Source organism: Neovison vison, chromosome 3 (genome assembly GCF_020171115.1).
Source record: "Neovison vison isolate M4711 chromosome 3, ASM_NN_V1, whole genome shotgun sequence".
Lineage (NCBI taxonomy): Eukaryota > Metazoa > Chordata > Mammalia > Carnivora > Mustelidae > Neogale > Neogale vison.
In genome coordinates this window covers 162,925,786-162,946,974 of record NC_058093.1, presented here as the reverse complement: position 1 = coordinate 162,946,974, position 21,189 = coordinate 162,925,786, and the positions used below count along the sequence as shown (strand labels likewise).

At 42.1% G+C, this 21,189-nt stretch overlaps 1 protein-coding gene across 2 annotated transcripts in view; it reads right to left on the bottom strand.

Annotated features, from left to right (window-relative positions):
- Positions 1-15,995, bottom strand: part of KLHL14 (kelch like family member 14) — a 97,492-nt gene extending 81,497 nt beyond the window's left edge. The window contains exon 1 of one of the 2 annotated variants that reach the window (XM_044243203.1): positions 15,031-15,995. In XM_044243203.1, the coding sequence (XP_044099138.1) occupies positions 15,031-15,980 (950 nt within the window). In that variant the 5' untranslated portion in view covers positions 15,981-15,995. The remainder of the gene's footprint in view (positions 1-15,030) is intronic. The other variant, XM_044243204.1, reaches the window with a different exon arrangement.
- Between the last annotated feature and the right edge of the window lie 5,194 nt (positions 15,996-21,189).

Below are 21,189 nucleotides of genomic sequence, written 5' to 3'. Positions count from 1 at the left end.
TTGCATTTGAGGGGAAGAACAAGCTTATGAAATCATCCTGGGGCTAAGATAAATGAAGAAGGTTACCTTAATTTTGGACAGATAAGCAGCAAGGGACTGAGGCAGGCCGGGGGTGTGTGTGCTGTGGAGACAATGAGGTGTGGCTTTTGGGATCCAGCTTAGGGACACCCTGCTGCTCTGGGTGAAACAGGAATCTCTGATTCTCCTCCTCTTTTCCTCTCCCTCCCTGTGGGGAGCCCGTTCTTTCTGTTCTTTGCTGCTTCACCAACCCTGGAGGGGCTAATACTTAAGTAAACCCTAACTCCAGGGCTTTGGGAGGCTGAGAGGCTCCTCAGCGTTCGTCCCCCCTGGGAAGGGCGTCTGTCTGTGTGGAAGCCTCCCAGACCCCCTCAATCAACCAATCCATGACAATATCGGTTTCAATCATCAGATCTTTGTCAGGCAACAACAAATTATGCTGGGGAAATTGACCACATTCTCCGAGGCTGAACTGGGGACACTCTTCTGTGTGGCTTATATTATTCTGAAAATTCTCTACTGTGGTATGTACACAATTCCATAATCAGGAAATAAATCCCTTAGAGTCTGGTAATTCCAATAACTTTCCCTGTGACTCATTCCCCCCCCCATGTCAGTTTATCAGATTTCTTTTAATTTTGCAACATGTTTCCCTCAAACTTATCTTTCAGTAAATTACTGTTAGCATGTTTTCCCATCTTCTACCAATATGTAGCAGATTGGAAAGCAGAAGCAATTTTTTGTTTTAATCTCACGATTTTCAAAGTGTGGACCCAAACCACCAGTAGTAGCAAGACTATCTGGGATGTGGCTACATATGCAGGTTCTTGGGTCCACATTCCAGATCAATTTATCTAGAATCTCTGAGGTAGGGCAAGGGAAGATATATTTTATTAAAAATCTCTATTGTTGATTCTTAAGAGAACTACCGATTTAGGCAAGACTTTATGAGGCCTAGGAAAGAGGACATTTTTCTCTTCGAGCTTTGTATTACTGGAATAGCTATTAATATATTGCTGACGTGGATCATTGCTCAGCTGCCTATATAACTTTGCCCTATAGAGCTAGTCGAAAAGTAACAATTCAGTTAGCTTCCCTAACCTGTTTTCTAATTCCTGGATCCTATTATCAGCTCTTGTTATAAACTGAATCGTGTTTCCCCCAAATTCTTATGTTGAAGTCTTAAACCCGCCCCCCCACACTGTGACTATACTTGAAGATTGGGTCTTTAGGAGGTTAATTAAGGTTAAATGAGGTCATCAGGGTGGGGCACTCATCGATAGGACTGGGGTCCTTATCAGAAAAGAATGAGACACCAGAAATCTCTGTCTCTGCATACAGAGGAAGGGCCGTGTGAGGACACAGAAGGCTGTTGTCTGTAAACCAGGAAGAGAGGCATCGCCAGAAACCAACCCTGCTGGCAACTTGACCTTGGACTTCCAGCCTCACAGAACTGAGGAAACGAATTCCTGTTACTTAAGCCATCCAGTCTGTGTTATTTTACTATGGCAGCTTAAGCTGATGAATACAGCTTTCCTTACAACTGTCCAGCCAAAAGGAACACAGGGCAGAAGGAGACTGATGAATCCCACACGCACTTTCCAGAACTGACACTTGAGAAGGAGCCCTCTATGGTGAAACATGCCTCACTACCTTGAGAAAGGGTTTTCCTAATTTTACCACAGAATAACTCTCCTTTATAGTAAGCCTGCCACCTACACTCTATACAGAGAATTTGGAATGTGGGGAGGGAGGCTCCTTATTTTCTCCTCTGCTTGGTGTTCGAATCCTGTACGTATGTAGTAAGTGTAATGGATAATGATGTTCCAGTGGAGGAAGGGCTACCAGGAAGGATAATCACAGACACAGCTAATTGAGAGAAGTGATTCACATCCGCTTTTGTGGCAGACTCTAATTAGTGTCTATAAAAGCCACAGACATGAATTTCTTTGTGCTTTCACAAATTTTCAATGTTTCTTTTGCTCTGAGACTCTACCGTCTCCTTCCATAAAAAATGTGAAGCATTTTTCAGACACATCTTTCTGATACAAGAAACACTTTTGCAGCCCCTTCCAATTGAGAGAATTATTCTTTCTAGGTCAAAAAGACTATCGTTTTCTGGAACTTGGGCTCTCAGTTTGACTAGGCTGATGGAAGGCTTGACGGGCTCCTCTCTGGACAGGGGGTGCCCCTTCCTAGGAATAGAGTTTTACTTAGACTACTTGCTGCTGGTTTAGTTTGCTGATTTCTATGTCTGGAGAAATCACAAACCTTGAATTTTTTGAGTATATTAGAGTGATGTTTACATATTTCAGTTTTGTTTTGTCTGCTTTCTCTCTTTCTGAGTTTTGAATATAAGAATGTCTGAGGGACAGTGGAAATTAGCTTCCAGAAATACTGAAGTGACTGTCTAGAATTAGTACCTTCTCTATGTGAGAACTACTTCCACAGAGGGAAGAAGATGCCTGCCTTTTAAACATTACACCAATGACTAATTTAGAGAGGTTACCTGCTGTGTTGGAATCTGTTGGCAGTGCATACTAGAAACTATAAAATTATCATATACCTTTGATAACACTTTGTATCTAGATAAAGAAATCCACGTTAAGATTTTTACCACTTTGCACCCAGATCTATGATGGAGTCGTAGATCTGGCCTTGCCTTTGTTATGTAAGGGAGATTGTAAACCTTAACAGAAAGCAAACATCTGATTGTTCAAAGAGATTCATAATCAGATTAGAAATTGTCCATCCAAAAGCATAAACATTAAGTTCAGGAAGGGATTTGCTTAATGTTCTTCCATATCCATACACTCAAAAGAACAGTTAGTGAAATAATATTATGTAACCTACTATGAGTCATAAGGGTAATTTCTTGTCAAGAGTAGCAGGTATTTTTTTTTTTTTTAATCCCTGAGGAAAAATGCCAGGAGACTGTAGCAAAGGAGGATGAAAGTGGGCAAGTTATTCTCATGTCAAATTTAGCTTTACTGTGGCAGAAACTGCGTTGGTGATATGTGTTGTGAAGCCTTTAGCTGAAACCCAGCCATGACTGAAATTCCTGGGCTGTACTGTTCCCTGCTGATCCCTATAAAAAACACTTTTGCAGGCCCTTCCAATTGAGAGCAACTGTTTTTGCAGTCTTGTTTTCTTTTTACATATTTCTTCTTCTGCAGTGGCCATATGAGTTATCATTGTCTTGACACCAAAAAATGTCACCTCATTCCATACTCTTGGCAACCAAAGAATTTTACCTCCTTTCCCTAAAATAAATATTGTATAAACACAATTTGAATAGAAATGTCTTATATACCTCTAAGAAAATTTAAATAAATTATTTAAGTCATTGATTTTTTTTAAATAAAAGTTTTGCTAAGCTGAGTCTCAACTATCAGTTGAGAAATATAATGCCTAAGTCAACATAAAGCCAGAATAATCACATGGAGAAGAAAACAACAACAAAATCAACCACAGATATTGACCACATCCATTTGCCCTGGATGGTCTGTCACATCCAACACTGAAGAGTTTTAGTAATAGACATAGATGTCATTCAAAAGTATCTTGGAGTTTTCCCTGTACAATCTGCATGCATTTTCTTTTCATTTTTATCAGCTACAACAGCCAATTTCTGCAGAAGATGGGCCCTGGCTGTGATCTAGGAGCCATAGGAAACACTACTAAAAATCCTTCAAAGACTCATAATTCAATAAGAAAAAGACAATAACCCACTTAAGAGATGGCCAAAGGATTTGACTAGGTATTTTTCAAAACAAAACCAACAAACAAAACAAGTGGCCAATAAGCACATGAAAAGACCCCGTTAGCCATTAGTAAAATGCAAACCACAGTGAACTAGCACATCATGGCCATGATGTGGTCAAAAAACAGACAACAGGCGTTGGTGGGGAAGTGGAGAAAGTGGAACCTTTATACACTGCTGGTGAGAATGCAAAGTGGGGCAGCTGCTTTGGAAAACAATCTGACAGTTCCTCAAAAGGTGAAACATGTGTTCATTGTCCACTGATTACCCTATGACCCGGCACTTCCACTCCCAGGTGTATCCCCCGAAAGAAACAGAAACCTAATTCCATACCCAAACTTGTAGAGAAATTGCTTATAACAGCATTATTCATAATAGCGAAAAGTGGAAACAACCTAAATGTCCATCAGTTCATGCATAAATAAAATGTGGCCTATCTATACGATGGAAAACTATTTAGCTGTAAGAAGGAATGAAGTACTATTACTTCATTCCTTCAACATGGATGGACTTTGAAAGCCTGATGCTATATGAAAGAAGCCAGAAAAAAGACCACATATTGCAGGATCCGATTTATCTGAAATGCCCAGAACAAACAATACTATGGGTCTCTGGAGACAGGAAGTAGATGAGGGGTTGCCTAGGGCTGGGGGGGATGAGCTAAGACAGGATGGGGTCTAACTGCTAACAGATGGGGGGGGTTGGGAAGGGGGTGATAAAAATGTTTTAAAGTTAATTGTGCTGATGGCTGTACAGCTGTGAATATACTAAAATGACTGGATTTTACACCGTAAAAGGAATTGTATATTACATAAATTATATCTCAATAAAGCCATTCAACGTGAACCCACCATGATTTTTCTAACTCCAACTGCTGACATGGCTAGACCAAGAGGATGGAAGCAACATTGCCTAAGCAATGTCGTCCTCTCAAAAGTGTAAAAAATGGAAACTTTCAGTGGAGACATTACCACTATCGGAGCAGCACTTGGGATTCATGCTGATAATCCAGCTCTAGAAAGAACGTATTGTATGGAATTAGGAGTCCTAATAAGGGAACAGAAAAGCCTATTAGATATAAATAGAACTATTCCCGTAAAAATAAATGCTACCCATTATATAGTATTCACAGCCAGGAACTATGTGAAGTGTTGTATGTACATCCTTCCAACATTCACAACGGCCGAATGAAGTGGGTATTATTATGTACAGTTTGTAGATAAGCAATCTGAAAATGAAGTTAAGTAAATCACCCAAAGAAAGCCAGCTTGTAAGTGGGCAGGGCGGGATCTGACCCACATCAGTGTGACCTTTAGGTCTTAATTACTCTGCCATAGAACTGTTTAAGACTTTTGCATTATAACACACCTGCTTTGCTGTTACCTCCCCTTATGCCATTACCTCTTATTCATATGTGTATATTTCCTAGCTTTACTCTGTAGTTCCTACCTATAAATGTCATTTTGGAGGGAATGCTTATGAAAACCTTGAAACAGGGAGGGAAATTTGATGACAGGGATTGCCACTGACCCTAGTGGTCCAGTTGTCATAGTAACCAATCCACCCAATTGGTCTCTGCTACGAGGTACACACTTCTGCCTTCATGTAATACACCAATATTGTCTAGGATCCTTCATAGCATCAATGAACCCCTGTTGACACATATGAGAAAGTCCTCGTGTGCATATTAAAACGTTAAAGTTTTTCCTTCAAAGTTTCTGTCTCAGACGCACAGATTTTACATTCTTGCTTCTCATCCTTTCCATTGGCCCTGGATGGTCTGATACGGTTAGTTTCGAGGGCGGGGGGGGGGGGGGGGGCTAAAAATCCGGGCCAGACAGTGGTCTGCTGCTTTGTTCTAAGTGGGATTTACCAATGCCATTATTTTCTTGCGGGTGAAAAACTGACCCTCCCAATGCAGTAATTCCTTACTCAGTGCCAGACTGGGAACTGTTGACTGTCCCGCTCCCATTCCCACATACAAAACAGATCTTTGGCTGCTAAAAACACATCTCAGAAATCACTGTACAGAAAAGTCAAAGTGGGCACGGAGCATGACGCACTGTGTCTGTGGATGTATACATGCACACATGTACGTACGGCCACCCAGCCGTACGTGTTTCTTCAGGGCCCCCACATTCACAAGGACTCTTTCTTCTCTAACATGGGTGCTGTCTCGCTTCCTCCTCCTCTCCATTTCACGCGCCTCGCCTATCTTCAGAGGCACCTGAAGGCACATAAGGCAGGGAAGTGAAACCGACTGTAATTCTTCAGTTCACTTCTCCGCAGCCTCCGGTGAGCCAGTCTCCATACGGTGGCCCCAGCTGAGCTGTGGGGAAGCTCGGAGAGTCCCTGCGCAGGTGTCATTTACCATCCTGCTCACAGGAGCACTGGGAGCCCCAGGACCTGACGTATGGACGTGAGGGGCTCGGGGACCCCGAAAAAAGGAAGCCTCAAAGCCGGAGTTCCTGAGATTAAAAAGAAGAGGGGGGTCTCCTCTACGAATGGAAGAAACGGAAGGCTTTTACATCTAAAAAGGCCATCATCTTCCCTTTGAAGAATTATATATAAATTACTGAGAGCAGTCAGAAAGTCTTATTATCCCACTTTCTTCTAATGCCCTTGTGTTCACCTTCGGGTTCCTTCAACTTCGTTCATCTGGTCTGAAAACTCTCTGGCTAATTCTGTGCTCCAGTGAAATCGCATATATACTCGAGTTTTCTTGATAGGCAAAAATGTATTCAGGTAAACTTGACTTATTGTATCTTTGAAAATTAATAAGTCAGTTCTAAATAGCCATTTTCTATGTATATGGTTTTCTTCACTGTCTCAGCCTGTCCTTACCCAAATCCTGGCAAGTAGAACTCTAATTATTAACCCATTTTACTGATGTGGGGTTCAGCGAAAGTGAATTTGGGACACCTAGTTAGGTTTATGATTTGAAAGGCAGTGTTTCTACCATACTATTGCTTATTTTCGCAGATCAAATTAAAAAAAAAAAAAAAAAGCTCATTTTTCCACTGTGGAATTCAGCCATGTAGTGGGTAATCCTTAGCAGGGCCTACAACTTCCTGATTGATTTCAACAACCCTTCCCACCCAACCCCTGGCCACACACACTTTCCTTCAGTTTCTGGAAGGTACCAAACTCTTCTCTGCCTGGTGCCCATAGGCACGCTCTACCGCACCTCGTGCTTTCCCTGGGCATCCGCCTGGCCTTCCTGCAGACCCATCACTCTGGATAGCTCATCTTTCAAGACTGCTTTGTAGAGAAACTCTCCTTTGGTCTCCCCAGGGAGGTTGCAAGACTCTGGGATACTTATCTCACAGAAGTTTGCTAATCCGCAGCATGTATTACCAGTCTGATTGATTTGTGCAATTCTTTATTCTTTTTCCTTACACTGTAAACCACACAAAGTCAGCAATGCGTTCTGTCCTTTTTAACTCTGCGTCTCAGAACCTAGCTCAGGGCTTGGTGGATGATAGGTTTATGTTCAGTACAAACGTGGGGGATAGCTCACAGCAGGACTTCTTGTGGCTGTATACTGCAACGCATTGTCCGGAGTGCCCACTGTGGGGGGAGGGTGCGGTCATAGGCATGAATTCAAAAGAGCCCGCCTTGCTTCTCAGGTTCACTGCCAGTTCCAATTATATTGAAAATTAAGATGATTTTACAAGGAATGCAGCTATATTTTCATCTCCTCCTATTGGAACAGCAGACTGCCCCCTTCGAACTCTGACACTTCTGAAACTCCTGCATTATCTAGCTTAAGGACAGAGTTTTTAATAAAACATCTTAATTAACTCAGATTACAAATATGTAACTGCTGAACTGAATTGAATTATAGGAGTGAAGATACCATGATTGGCCTTTTTCTTTTCCTTGGGGAAACACTCTTTTTTGTTTCTTTTAAGGGCTAGCTTTTCTCTTTTCAATGGAACACCATTGATAACCTTGTAAACTATATTAGTTGGGTATGTACTGACTTAAATGCTTCTAAATTTGTACTTCTTTGTACAACAGATAATTGAACACCTACTCTCCAGACTCTAAAATTTCCTTGCCCATCTTCCTGTACTGCTAGCCCTCTTTTTCTTTCTTTTTCAGATGGTTTTATTTTTAATAATTTCTTTGAGTTCCCATGTTTCCTTGTATTTCCTTATTGCTGCTTTTTCTCCTTTTTTCACTTCCCTATGATTTATTTTCTCTCTTTGCATCATAAACATTCACTATTTTTATTTCCTCATGATTGTAGGCTTTTTCTAGTAACTTTCTGCTTTAATTCTAATGTTGCCAACAGTTCTAACTGTATTTCCATTAATATTATTTGTGGCTAGATAGGCCGTTTTAATATTCACAGTGAAATAGATATATTCACTGTTTCTTTTATGCTACAACTGAGGGTTCTTCCTCTGGTTAACTCGTTCTCCTGCCCATATCATAATAGTGTTGTATGTGGGGTATTCTTTTTTAAAAGAAATCATCATTAGTAATTCGTGCATGATGAATTATCTTGGAAGTTAATGGAAAGGACATAACAGTGAATATATTTTCTGAAATTCTAAGTGAATGACAGAAGGTATAAATATTTATGGCATAACAATTGTTAAAATGATTTTCTTGAAACAAAATATAAACAATAAATTTCCAATTAGAGTAAACTTATTTTATGTTATGAGAGTATACAGGTATTTTTATAATTTGAGCTTCTACCTGTTGTATTTATCACCTGTAAGTTTCACCAACATGAAGAGCTTTCTATTGTCCTCCCATAAACAAAGCTGATACCACTCTAATATTCCACCAGTGCACAGAAATCTAGGGGAAAAAAATCTCTTGGTTTAAATTCAAGCTTCTAGGCTTTTTTGTTTGTTTGTTTGTTTTATTTTCACAATTTTTTCCATAGTTAAATTAAGAGTTCTTATTTTTATTGATTTATTTAAAATATATTGGCTCAACATATTTTTAGTAAGTTAATTTTGTAGCGAAAAAAATCTCAGCAACCCTATTATATAGCCTCTTAATCTCAGAACTAATAATTAAGTATGGTAGACCAATGACAAACAAAGAATTTTGGGTTTCCAAAATATTCCTCTCACTTCTTTTGTTCCGGTGGGTTTGAAGAAGCATTAGGAAGTTGTAACTTTTAATTTCTTCTGTGATGTGGTAAAACAAAGTTATGGAAGTTGTAGATTTGAGTATGCTTTCTGTATAAGCCATATCTATTAAATACGCTCACAACCAGGGAGTATTCTTCAGATGATGACGACAGACTCCCAACTCAATCCCATCTATATAATTAGACAAATTATTTATCTTCCCTGAGCCTCAATTTTCTAATATTTAAAAAGAAGGGGGAAATGTTACAAGGACTAGAATATGTAAGTAAGCAATATGTCAAGCTCATAGACGTCACTCAACAGTGACAGTTACTATTGTGGTTGGTAAACAACACTGTATGTGTGTTGATCATCTTTAAAATAACCTCCATTTTTATTTCAACATTGGCTTTGTCAATTCACACTTAACTGACCAAATCCTAAGTGTCCACCTCAATTATACTTAAGAGCAATATTAATTCAAACTGAACTCACATTTCTAGATCAAGGTCAGGTACCTGATCTACTGAGGGAGACGGACACCTAAACCAAACCTACAACAGCAGGAGTGTTCCTCCAGAGGTTACTCATTTTGGAGAAGGCAGGGAGGTACTACAGATGTACTCAGTCCAGCTAACTCACCTGGAAGTTAGGAGTCCTGACAACACGTACCCTGGAGATATGGAATGGCATTTAGAAAAATAATTGTTCATGTGTTCATTTATGTGTTTTGATTAGTCTGCTGGACATGTGTCTGTCAATCTTAGCAATGTATTAAATATACCTGACTAATTTCCTAGTAGAAATCATTAAAATATCATACAAGTGATATTTAAACCTCTTCTGAATAATGACCAATCTGTGTTAGTTGGTTCTCTTTATAGTACACTTGAAAAAAATGAGCAGCTCGTTCACTTTTTAAATTAATTACTCTTTACTTTCCTGAGATAGCTATTTAAATTCTTAAGCCTTATAATGTAAAGTTGAGATTCTAATATGGATTTGGTAGAATTATTCTTTCCAAGCACAGGCAGGAAGATCAATGGGGTTCTTCCCACTAGAATAAGGACAAAATTTTGTGTCCCTTTTGCTCATTGATATATCCCAAGTGCCTAGGACAGGGGTTGGCAAACTAGGACTCACAGAACAAATCTGGGATGCCTCCTGTTTATGTACATGCCCTCCTCCCTGAATGGTTTTTATGTTTTCAAACGGTGGGGGAAAAAAATCAGAAGGAGAAGAATATTTCATGACATGTGGAAATTATACAAAATTTCAGTGCCCATAAGTGATGTCCTGTTATAACACAGCCATGCCCATTCATTTACGTATTGTCCTGTTTTTGTGCCACAAGGGAAGACTGGAATAGTTTTAACAAAGATTGTGTGACTCCTAAAGCCAAAAAGAATTACTATTTTTTACAGGAAAAAAATTCTGACTCCAGGCCTAGAACAAATACCCTTCCTTAACTTCTTTTAAAGTCAGACACATTAATATTTAACCCTCACAAGTTTCTTTCCAAAAGGATAGCCTTAGTCTATATATAATACGAAGGACGATCACTAGATCATATCCTAGCACAGAGAGGCTCATAGCAAGAAGAGGAAAACTGTGGATGAGAACACAAACTCCAGAGCCACAATGCCCAGGCTCAGACTTTGGTTCTAACCCTAAGCACCTGTGCAACTGTAGGCAACATGCTTAACTTCTCTGTGTACCAGTTTTTCCATCTATGGAATGAGGCTAATGCTGGCATTCATCCATTAGGGCTGTTTTGACCATTAAATAAGTTAATATTTGTAAAATGCTTAGAAGATCCTCTGGTATAAAGTAGCTGTTGTAAATAAAGTGATGTATTTTTTACTGCATTTTTAAGTTAAGAAAATAGAGACACTTGGAAATTGGCTAAGGTAATGAGTGAACCTCAACATGTTCATAAATACGGAAAAAATATAAGATATGAATTAAAATTTGAACATGTCTACTTTTGTCAGTAAATCCTCTAAGCCAATACAACACATTAATATCTGCTCTAATTGCCTTTTGATTGTAGGATATAACTATTTGGCTCCCATACCTGTGATATAATTTTGTAATCAATGGTCCTGTTTCACATAATAAACAAATTGTATTCTGAATGGTTGGGTAACTTCTGATACAAAAATCTAACTACCTAACAACTTCTAATCTGAGGGTATCAAATTGATATAAAGGGAAGTAACAATTTAGAGAATACATGGATACAAGATTAGTTTGCTTTGCTAAGGTTGTTATTCAGGCCTTAGGAAGAGAACTGATAGAAAATACAGTCCTACATTTAAAGAAACGCTTTCTAAGCACCAAAGCCAGGAATCAAAACTGTGTATTAGGAAATTAAATGGCTTTTTAATCATTACAAGTCATTTTAGCCAATAGTTAATTGTGCTCCTGATGTTTAAGTAGATTTTTAAATTAATTTATATGAAATCTTTAAATAGACTCTTTTAGAGAGTGAAATCTTTATAAGGTAGCTTGCTTTCTTCTGTAAAATATAATCTCTGGAAAACTACACTTCAGTATAGGACTATACATGGAACTGTAATAGCTGGTGGTTAAATGTTTTAAAAAATGTGATTATTTTCACCAATGCTTTTCTATTACAGGTGTGTTCCTGTAGAAGCTTCCGTGGATTTTTGTTATGTGCAATCGAGGAGCATATTGGTGAAGTGCAACACTGAAGCTTTCTTATTTTATAATCTCAATGCTTTCAACTTTCAATAAGCATTTATTTAACTGCTATGTTATGTGAGATGCAATGAAAATGTAAAAAAGAAGTTAATGAATCCAGGCCAAATTGACTTATTTGAACAACTACTAAATTGTGCACTAAAGTTTTAAAAATAGAAATAAAAAAGAAACTTCTGGGGTTGTTTAGGCGAAACAGACTGTATGTCTTCTGATATTTACTTATTAATGTACTAAACATTGCATGTGATGTCACTTACTAAATCAAATTTTCATGCTTTAGAAGCCTTTAAAAATGACTCTTCCAGAAACTTTTGAAGAACTTATTTCTTGCAATAAATCAAAAAGAAATAAGAAATAAGACTTCGGATGTCTTAATTTTTGTCTCCTTAAGTCCTTTTCTCTTAAATTAGTTGTGCATATATTTGAATATAAGATAGTCGGTCTTTTATTTTTAATTTATTCTTCTTATACTTAATTTGCTAAAATAAAACATGAATCTAAGCATAAATGGCATACTCAGAAAGACTAAGGCAACTAGAGCAAAAATTAAATATTAATTTGGGTATTTATAAAGTCTTCAGGCTTGGGTTGCTTTATTTTTCTAGATGTAATAAAAATTCAAAATTACTTAATAATCTTCAAAAATATTTAAAATATTGTTATTACATTAAAGCCCTACTTTCTACAGATGAACATGTATTCTTAAACAAATAAATTCTTTTTGAAGTGATTCTATTTCCTTATATTTTGTACTTTTTCCAACAGATTAATCAATTTTAATTTTTCAACTCCTTGCCTAAATTTGAGGACTCCTTTCGTGTTTAGACTTTAACACTATAGGTGGATAAAAAGTAATATATACAATGACTCTCCATTCAGTTGTCTTCAATAAAAGTGGTGCATTTGCATAAGCAATTGTTTAGCACATTAATCCTTCTGTTAAACTACATGTAAGTCTGAGAGAACACTTTTATATTCTGCTGATGCTGTAATAAATGGACCAACATGATACTATTGGTTACAACTTCCAGCATTTTTGTCTACAATAAAGTTAAGATCTTGATGGTTAGTCTTACATTTTTTCTGCAAATTAAAATTGGAGTAATGTAACTAGTCCCCCCCAAATTAAAATGCCACAGCTACCAATAATAAAACAAAAGCTAAATTATATTACTTTGAGATCAACAACAGGTTCACACGAACTGTTTTCTTCCGTGTATCTTCTGCTTTTAAAGAAAAATACAGGTTTCTTCCTACCGCAGAAGTATCAGATTCCTGCAGCATCCATGACACTTGTAAGCATTTAGTGGTCAGACGCCACTACATATCCTTCAAATGATATGGCCCAGTGAAGCTGGAAGGTGTCATCACCGAGCCAGGCAGCCTGGTATCTCAGCCATCCACCAGGACAGAACCAGCAGGCCCCAGCTGGTATGCTGAATCCAGACGAAGGTGGAAAATGGATTTTGCATTCTAATGTTGCATTCTAATATTGTGTTATAATACTGAGCCCTAGAAAATACTTATTAAGTACAAGTACATTGAGGGCTTCAGAAATTCTTTATGAGATCAAATTTGTAATGCTCGTATCCCAAAATCACTCTTAAAACAAGTTAAGCCTTAATCTTATTATCCCTCTGGGTTTCTGAGTTTCTACTAGATTTTACATGTTTTTAAAAATACAAATAAATGTATGTTCAGGACTATAACTGTGTTGTTTGGGTTCCTGAATATGTATATATATTCCTGAATATGTATAATATATGCTAAGTTAAATAAACTTGTAAGTTATTTGAAAGTGATAAAAGTTAAGAACAGAATATTAATCACCAGTGCCCACTGGCGTGGTGACGTTTGCCCACTACACTAAGTTTCGATCTTTAGGCAAATGAAAAACTCTTACAAAATAAAAGTACATTCCATGTTCTTCTTCACACCTGGACTCCTGTGCTCACTATTCAAGCACACAAGGGATTGAATTCTTGCTTATGCTATTGTCCTACTGTCATTTATGGACACAATTCATTAACTCATCTCTCACATAAGAGTAGAAAATCAACTTAGAAGGTTTCTAAGTCTAAGGTTTCCCATAACTCTGTGGGCCTCACCTGAACACCAGTGCTGTACAGAATATCTTCCTTTTCTTACATTTCTACCTGGGTCTTGTAGAAACATCATGACTAAAAAATAAATATTTAATTCCACAGAGGTGCATGAAATAGCCCCCCTTCCCCACCTTAGAAATCCTTTTGAATGGGAAAATGCCATGATGGATTTTTAAACCATGTAACGCTCCAGTGGATTAGGCTGTGGTGGCCTGGCATCTGAAATCGTGATGTTTTATCATGAGACACTGAGAAGATACTGCTTCTCTTTTTAAAAAGAGAAAGAAACGCTCTGCTAGGGCTCATTAAAAGGGGTTTTAAGATTGGAGCCAATAAAACAGGACTGTCGATTCCAAAGCTAAAAAAAAAAACAAACAAAAAACTGTCACATTTTAAAAAGTCATCATTTCCCTCTCCCCTCTGACATGAAACCCTATTTGCAGCACACATAGACACATTCCAGAGAGCGACAGCAAGTCCCCAACTTCTTTGTGACTTCAGAGCCGGCGCAAGGACCTAACTGGAGAGGCAGAAGACTCCCCTCCTCCCAGTTTTCAGCAGAGCTCCCCTTAGAGCTGGGAGCTGCTAGGCATGATTCACTCTGACACCCTGAAACCTCTTGCTTTGCTCCCCTTTAAAAGTGAAAAAGAAAGGCTTTCCACAAGACAGAAAGTTTGCCTGGATCTGTGATGCCAGAATTTCCGATAGTGGCCCTAATAGACAAAAGGGTTGGGAGCTCTAACTTCAAAGGGAGCAGTAGACTCAGTCACTAAACACAACAACAACAACAACAACAACACAACAACAACAGACCTTGAGTGTCTGACAGAAAGAATGAAAGCTCTCCTCGTGGAGCGTCGCCAGGGCGTTCCTGCTCAGCCACGGCAGGAAAGAGGTGGAGTGGGGTGGGACTTGTCATTGCAGAATCCTCTTCCTCGAGGAAGCTCATTTTGAGATTTGGAGGGAGGACTGCTTAGAGAGGGTCCCCGAGCGGCACTGGGAACTGCCCCGGCCTTTGGCCCCACCTGCCTGTCAGTTTCAGCCCCCAAATCCCGCATTTCTCTCTCTGGGGATGTTGGGAACGTGGGCTGTCCAGCGCTCGGGGATGCTGTTAGGCCACTTTCCTGTTGACCTTTCGGAGACTCCGAAATCAACTTTCCCCACACAGTCTGAATTGTTTGTTTGCATTTGTTTTCAGCTCGCCAGAGCCTCCCGCGCAACCCACCCCTCTCCCCACTCCTCTCTGCCCCCCTCCCCTCCCTCAGGCCTTTCCTGCTCCCCCCCCCCCCCCCCCGCCCTCCTCTTTGTTGTCTCCTACCTGCTGGCCAGGCTCTGCCTGCAGTGCTGCCTGAAGGGCATCAGGTGGTAGTTCATGGCGTCCAGCAGCAGCTTCTGGCAGACCGGGTCGGTGCGCATGAAATCCACTGACTGCACCCGCTCCACCAGCTCCGGGGCCGGGATGAGCGCGAAGCGGAGGCGCTTCATGAGGTCGGGCGCGTACTGCATGCGGGTCTCGCGGTCGTGCTCCAGCCACAGCACGGACATCTGGAAGAGCGCCAGCTCCGACTCCACGGGGGGCGGCAGCGAGTCCAGCAGGGCGCGCATCTCCTCGAAGTTGAGCAGCAGTACATCCTCCACCAGGTACTTGTTGGCCAGCTTCTTGGTCTCCTCCAGGCCGTGCAGCGCAGCGATCTTGCACACCTGCTTGTAGTTCTGTACCGAGATCTGGTCGTTGAGGAACTGCACGCAGAGCTTGGTGACCTGGGGGATGTGCAAGATCTTGCTGACCGACAGCACCTCCTCCACCGTGTCCAGGGAGAGGGTCACGTTGGCCGTGTAGAGGTACTCGAGCACCAGGCGCAGCCCGATGGACGAGCAGCCCTGCAGCACTAGGTTGTTGATGGCCCGAGGACTGGTCAGCAGCTTGTCGTCGGGGGAGGAGGAAGGAGTTCCGGGCTCCTCCTGCGGCGGCGGCTGCTGCTGCTGTGGCGGCTGCTGCTGCGGCTGCTGCTGCTGCTGGTCCTTGGGGGCCCCCAGGCCGTCCTGGCCTCCGACCCCTCCCCCGAGAGGGGGGTGGCTGGAGAAGAGCGATCGGAAGTACTGCGAGCAGGAGGCCAGCACGGCCTTGTGGCAGTGGAACTGCTGGCCCTGGGCCGTCAGGGTCACGTCGCAAAACAGCTGCTTCCTCCACAGCAGGTTGAGGCCGTGCAGCAGGTTGTCGCTGTGGCTGGGGTCGAAGGTGGAGGTCCTGTCCCCGGATCTGGACATGGCGAGCTGACTCGGCGCACCTGGCTTTAAACCCTCCTCCAACCTGGCAGACAGGGGTGGGGGATGGGAGGGAGGGGTGAAGGGTAGTGGAGGGGGTGGGGTGTGGTCGGGGTGGGGACGGGTGTGGAGGGGAGGGGAGGGCGAAGAACAACAATCAGTGTTCAGCTTGGCTCCTGCCCAGCGCGCCCCAGGACCCCGACCCTAGGAGTAAGGTCTGAAGGCGCTGAATCCGTGAGCGCCACCAAAAGGGCCCTGTCTGGGGTCGGGGCGCCGGTTCAGCTCCCTGCTACTCCTCTCGCCACCGCCCACACACTTCGTCCCTCACTTTCCTAAAACCACCCTGGCTCGGCTCTTGGCAGCGACAGGGGTGGCAGCAGCGACGGCAAAGTGGCGGCGGAGGCCGAGACACCTCGTGGGCTTGTGTCCATGCCGGGCCTGAGAAAGGGAAAGACCAGGGAGTGGGGAACCGGGGGTTCCCGGAGAGCGCAGAGGCGACCGTCGGCAGAGGTTCCAGGTCAACTTGTGCCTGCAGCTTTGCTTTTCGCAGTTGGTCCAGTTTGGGGGGTAGGAAAGGGGACCCGACAAGCGTGCGGGTGGGCGAGTCTTAGCTCTCCAAAAGCTGGGAACCCCTTCGATTATCCGTGCTGCCCCGAGAAACTCCTAGGCTAATAGTCTGAGGTAACAGATAAAGCCCTTTCTTCTCCCGGGAAAGTGCAGTGGAGCGCGGTGAGGACCAGCTCAGTGGACTCGGCAGAGGCGGGAGCTGTCCTTATCAATTCTAGCTCATTTCCCTCACCCCGGCCCTGCCTGCTTGCCTGCTTCGCAAACTGTTGGCTTCCCCGTCACCACTCAGTTTTGCTAATTTTCCAGAGACGCCTTTAAACCTGGCAGGAGAATCCTTTCGGCCCCCCACCCCCGACCCCCTCTCTCCCGCCCCCCGCATTTCAAAGCGCGGAAGTTCAGACGTGTATCTCCCCTTCTCTCGCGGGGCGGCACCGGGGAGACGAGGAGGGAGGAAGTGGGGCCACTGGGGTGGATTTAGAGCAGGACCCCAGAGGCCCGGAGGGATTCACGTGAAAGGTTCTGTCTCCAAGACATCAGGAACAGTGGCTTTAACTCCAGTAACTGTGAGAAGTTCAAGTTAACTGGCAGGTGTTGGGGGAGGGGGTGGGGGCTGTCCAATGGTGGGGGGGTAGGTTCCGTGCAGGGTCTCTGCATCCCACCCAGCATCTCCGCGTGAAGCCTCAGCTTCCCCACGAGCCCCTCGGTAAAACCCCCAGCGACCCCCCACTCGGGCACCCCCATTCCCCTGGCCCTGGAACTACTTCTGTAAAAAAAAGTCTGAACCGCCCGCATCTAGGCGGAGGACGGCAGGATGGGGGAGAGGCAAGGCGAAATCGATACGCCAGGTCCTTAACCTGTAATTGCACCTTCCAGGGCCGAGCAGAAAGGGACCCTCTGCCCACATCCCGCCCGCGCGCCCGCCCGCCCGGGAGAGCCACCGCCGCCGCCGCCGCCGCCGCCGCTCGGCTCCAAGGGATCCCGCCGGACCTGCCCCTTCCACTGCGGCTCACTCTGCCCTGCCTGGCGCCAGTCCTGGATCGCCGGTTTCCTATTTATACCACACTGGGCTCCTCTCGACTCACTTTACCATCCTGTTCCAGGTGGACCCTAACCTCCCTCGAGCTCCCTCCCCCGGCAGGACCCCCTCCCCCACCGGCCCCCAAAGATCTGGGTTTCCTGAAACATCTCCCAGAGTCTCTCCCTTTAAGTGGACCCGGTCATACCTCTCTCTCGCTTTCCCCGCTTCGTTGTCTCGCTCCCGCCCCCCATCCTTTCCTGTTCCCCTTCCTTCTTGTTCTCCTCCTTTGCCTTTCCCCCTTATCTGCTTATTTCTTGCAATAGGAGTTTTATTCTTTATGAGCGTTTGCCAGGCAACTAACCGCCCCCCCCCAAAGACTCCCTCCCCATCCCTTCCCCCGCCAACAACCCAAAAGACAGAACAAAATACACGCAAGGCAGACACAAGGCCAGAAACTTACCTGCTTTCAACCAGCTGCAAAGTCAAGGCTCACTTAAGCTCCCCCCCAAAAATCAATTGTCCTTCCTTTTTAAAGGTTTGCTCTCTCCTTGGGAGGGGGAAAACACCTTCTGGTTCCCAACTCCAGGCAGTCACTCTTTACAATTTATTTTGTCGAACATCATTTGATCACCATGAATTAGCAACAGCAAGAAAATGTAGGAGAGGGAGAAAAGAGAGAAAGAGAGAGGGAGAGAGAGGGAGAGAGAGGGAGAGAGAGAGAGGGAGCAGAGCTTTCTGCAAGAGAAGAAGAAGAAAAAATGTACGTGTGACAAATTATGCTACCAAGAAACAACACATCATTATCCTTGGGCCTGGGGCTCAGTGAGTCGTAACGAGAGTAATAGGAAATCCACGGTTGGGGAGAGAAACGGTCGTGCTTGGCCAGTAGAGAGAGACCATACAGGGGGATGGATGCTGGAGAGACTCGCAAAATTATGGCTCAAGGCTATTGTAAAAATTGTCGAGCGTAAATGACTGCGATTTCAAACATCTTTGGAAGAAAGAAGGGGAAAAAGCGAGCCCCCCCTCCCTCCCTCTCCCTCTCTCTCCCTCTCTCTTCTCTCTCTCTATAAAGAACCGTCAAGTTTTAGTGCGCATTGCTAATTAGTCAATTTCTCTCTGCCTTCACAGGCTGGCGACTTCGCTGCTGAGCTGAAACTGCTAATTTCTGTGACCAGCTTTTTTCTTAGCTGTGATCTGGATGAATGAGTAGCTGTCTCACAGAGATGACAAAAATAAACTCTAATCCCCCCCAAAATTTCCACTACATCTTTCTCATGCATAGATTTATGATCTTCAAGCGCTCTGTGCAATATGCAAACTTTTTTTTTGTGTCTGTATATATGCTGTTGTTTCCAGATTTCACTACATTGGTATGCTGCTTCCTCCCCCCACACCATGAAATGCAGAAAACGCCTGATCTCAAAGTATGCCAAGATGCCACTTTCTAGTGTCTTGGTATTTGGGGTTTGAGTCTAATTTGGAAGACACTAGCCCTTGCCTAAAAGGTGAGTGGCTGAGTGTACAAACTGGGGGTGGGGGAATTAGAGCTGGTAGAGGGAACAGAGGACAGCCCTTTGCTTTACATTTGTTTCCCTGCACTATTCAAGCCTTATGATCTTGTTGGAAAATATATTTTCTCTATCATTTCGTCTGGTTAAACAACCATCTCCAAACTTCTATGTCAGCTCTTCAACAGATAAGGTTCAGAAGTCATATTTTTATTTAACTGAAAGATGATCATATTGTTAGCTTTGTCTTTCAATTAAGTCTTTGATTTGCAGGAGCTAGAATCAAGTGCTAGGAAATCCAGCTGCAATTTCACAAATGTCACCTTTAAACTTTGGACTTCATCTGATATATAAGGATGACCACATAAACCTCACGTTTTTGACCCTGCTTAGCATGCAAAATGACCCCCCAAACGATTCTGGAATTTTCACTGTACCAGAGATTCATGTGCATTTTGGTAGAGGACATGTTCTCTGGACTTATTTCATGATGTATTGCGCCCTTACATTTATAGCCCTACATTTCGGTTGTCAATGGGGGTTGGAGGTGTCCAAGAAAGAAAGAAAGAAATAAAGCAAAAAAAAAGGAAGACATGCCCTTGAATAAAATGAACATGAAAGAAAGCTGGACATGAGTTAAATTGAGTTTTCTTTGCTATTAAATATATGAATATGATTCATTTTAATTTATATGTGCTCTGATCAGTAAACTTATTAATATACACATCAGGACACCACTGAAAGGCTGTCTTCTCACCTTCCCTTTTGATTTGTGAGATATGGAAAGTCACCTGCTTAAGAGAGGGGCAGAAAAGTGAAAATTCTTTGGTTTAGAAATAGGGAATTCCCCACTTAGAGTAATAAACATTAACATGCATGTGGGATATTTGCTCTTAAATAAATGAAGAAGGATTGAACTGAAACATTTACTCTTCACAAAGGCCCTTCTCTATCAAGGTCCTAGGTTATCTGAGAGTAAGATACTTTATTCAGATCTTGCAGAGATGCTGCATTTCACATTTCATATTTATAACATAAAGCTCAAATACATGGTAAAATAATAGAAAAGGATTTTTTTTTTTAAGAGCAGGGAAAAGAAAGGGAACAGATTATCCAAATCTTCTGGCCCTACTATTTGTTTTGAATTATTCCTTCTTTGAATTTTCCTTTCTTATTTAGGTCTTGAACAGGAAGATTGTGTAATTGTGACATAGTGTCTTTTGAGGGGGTTCTGTGCATTAGCAATGAAAGCTATCAAGTACATGCAGTATCACCAAATTCTTGTACACTAACTGTATAATTTGTATAATATGCCTTTGATGTTTACCTATTATGAGCTTCCAGTGAAGTATTTGGAACTAAATCCAAAGATGAATAAGAGTATTGATCTCTTAAACTATTGCCATCTTTCCATGTTCTCATAAAAGAAGTAAGATGTGTTTTGAGATCTCAAAATATCTTGATTTTGAATTTCTATTTTTTTTTTTTACTAATAGGCTATATTGATCACTAATTACGACTCCAAGGATCTTTGTTGCTCCCAAACAACATGAAATGCACATTTTAAGAATTTTAACTATAATTTTGATGCGTATTTAACAATGAGAGTGGAAGGGGAAGAGAAGGGTTGGGTTAGGGTCTTGCAATTCTAAAACAGCTGTTGAAAGGAAGTGGCTAGGCTGTTTCTTCTGGATTTTAAAGTTACACTACATGAGAATGTTTAAGATTTCAGAGAAAAAAATGACAATTACGGCTGTTTTGTAAGCAACTAAAAATAACATTGATGATTAAAAATCCCTTCATGATCTATGTGTAAACCGGTGTATAAATCATGTAAGCTTCACACCTCCAATATCTTGCACTGGCTTTAACTGAAATTATTGCAGAACTCACAAATGATATGACACTATTTACAATAAATCCCGTTATGAAAGATTCAATTTGCAGCAATCAGATGTTAGCTACTAAGCGATTGTAAGTATTTGAATTTTATCCTACTTCACTGTTCTACGTACAGAAATTGCATCTGTGTGTTTGATCTGTCCTGCTGAGCACTATCAGCAGCTTGCATCTCTGCCACTATTGTTTTTAAAATGGCAGGAAGGACGTGACTAGT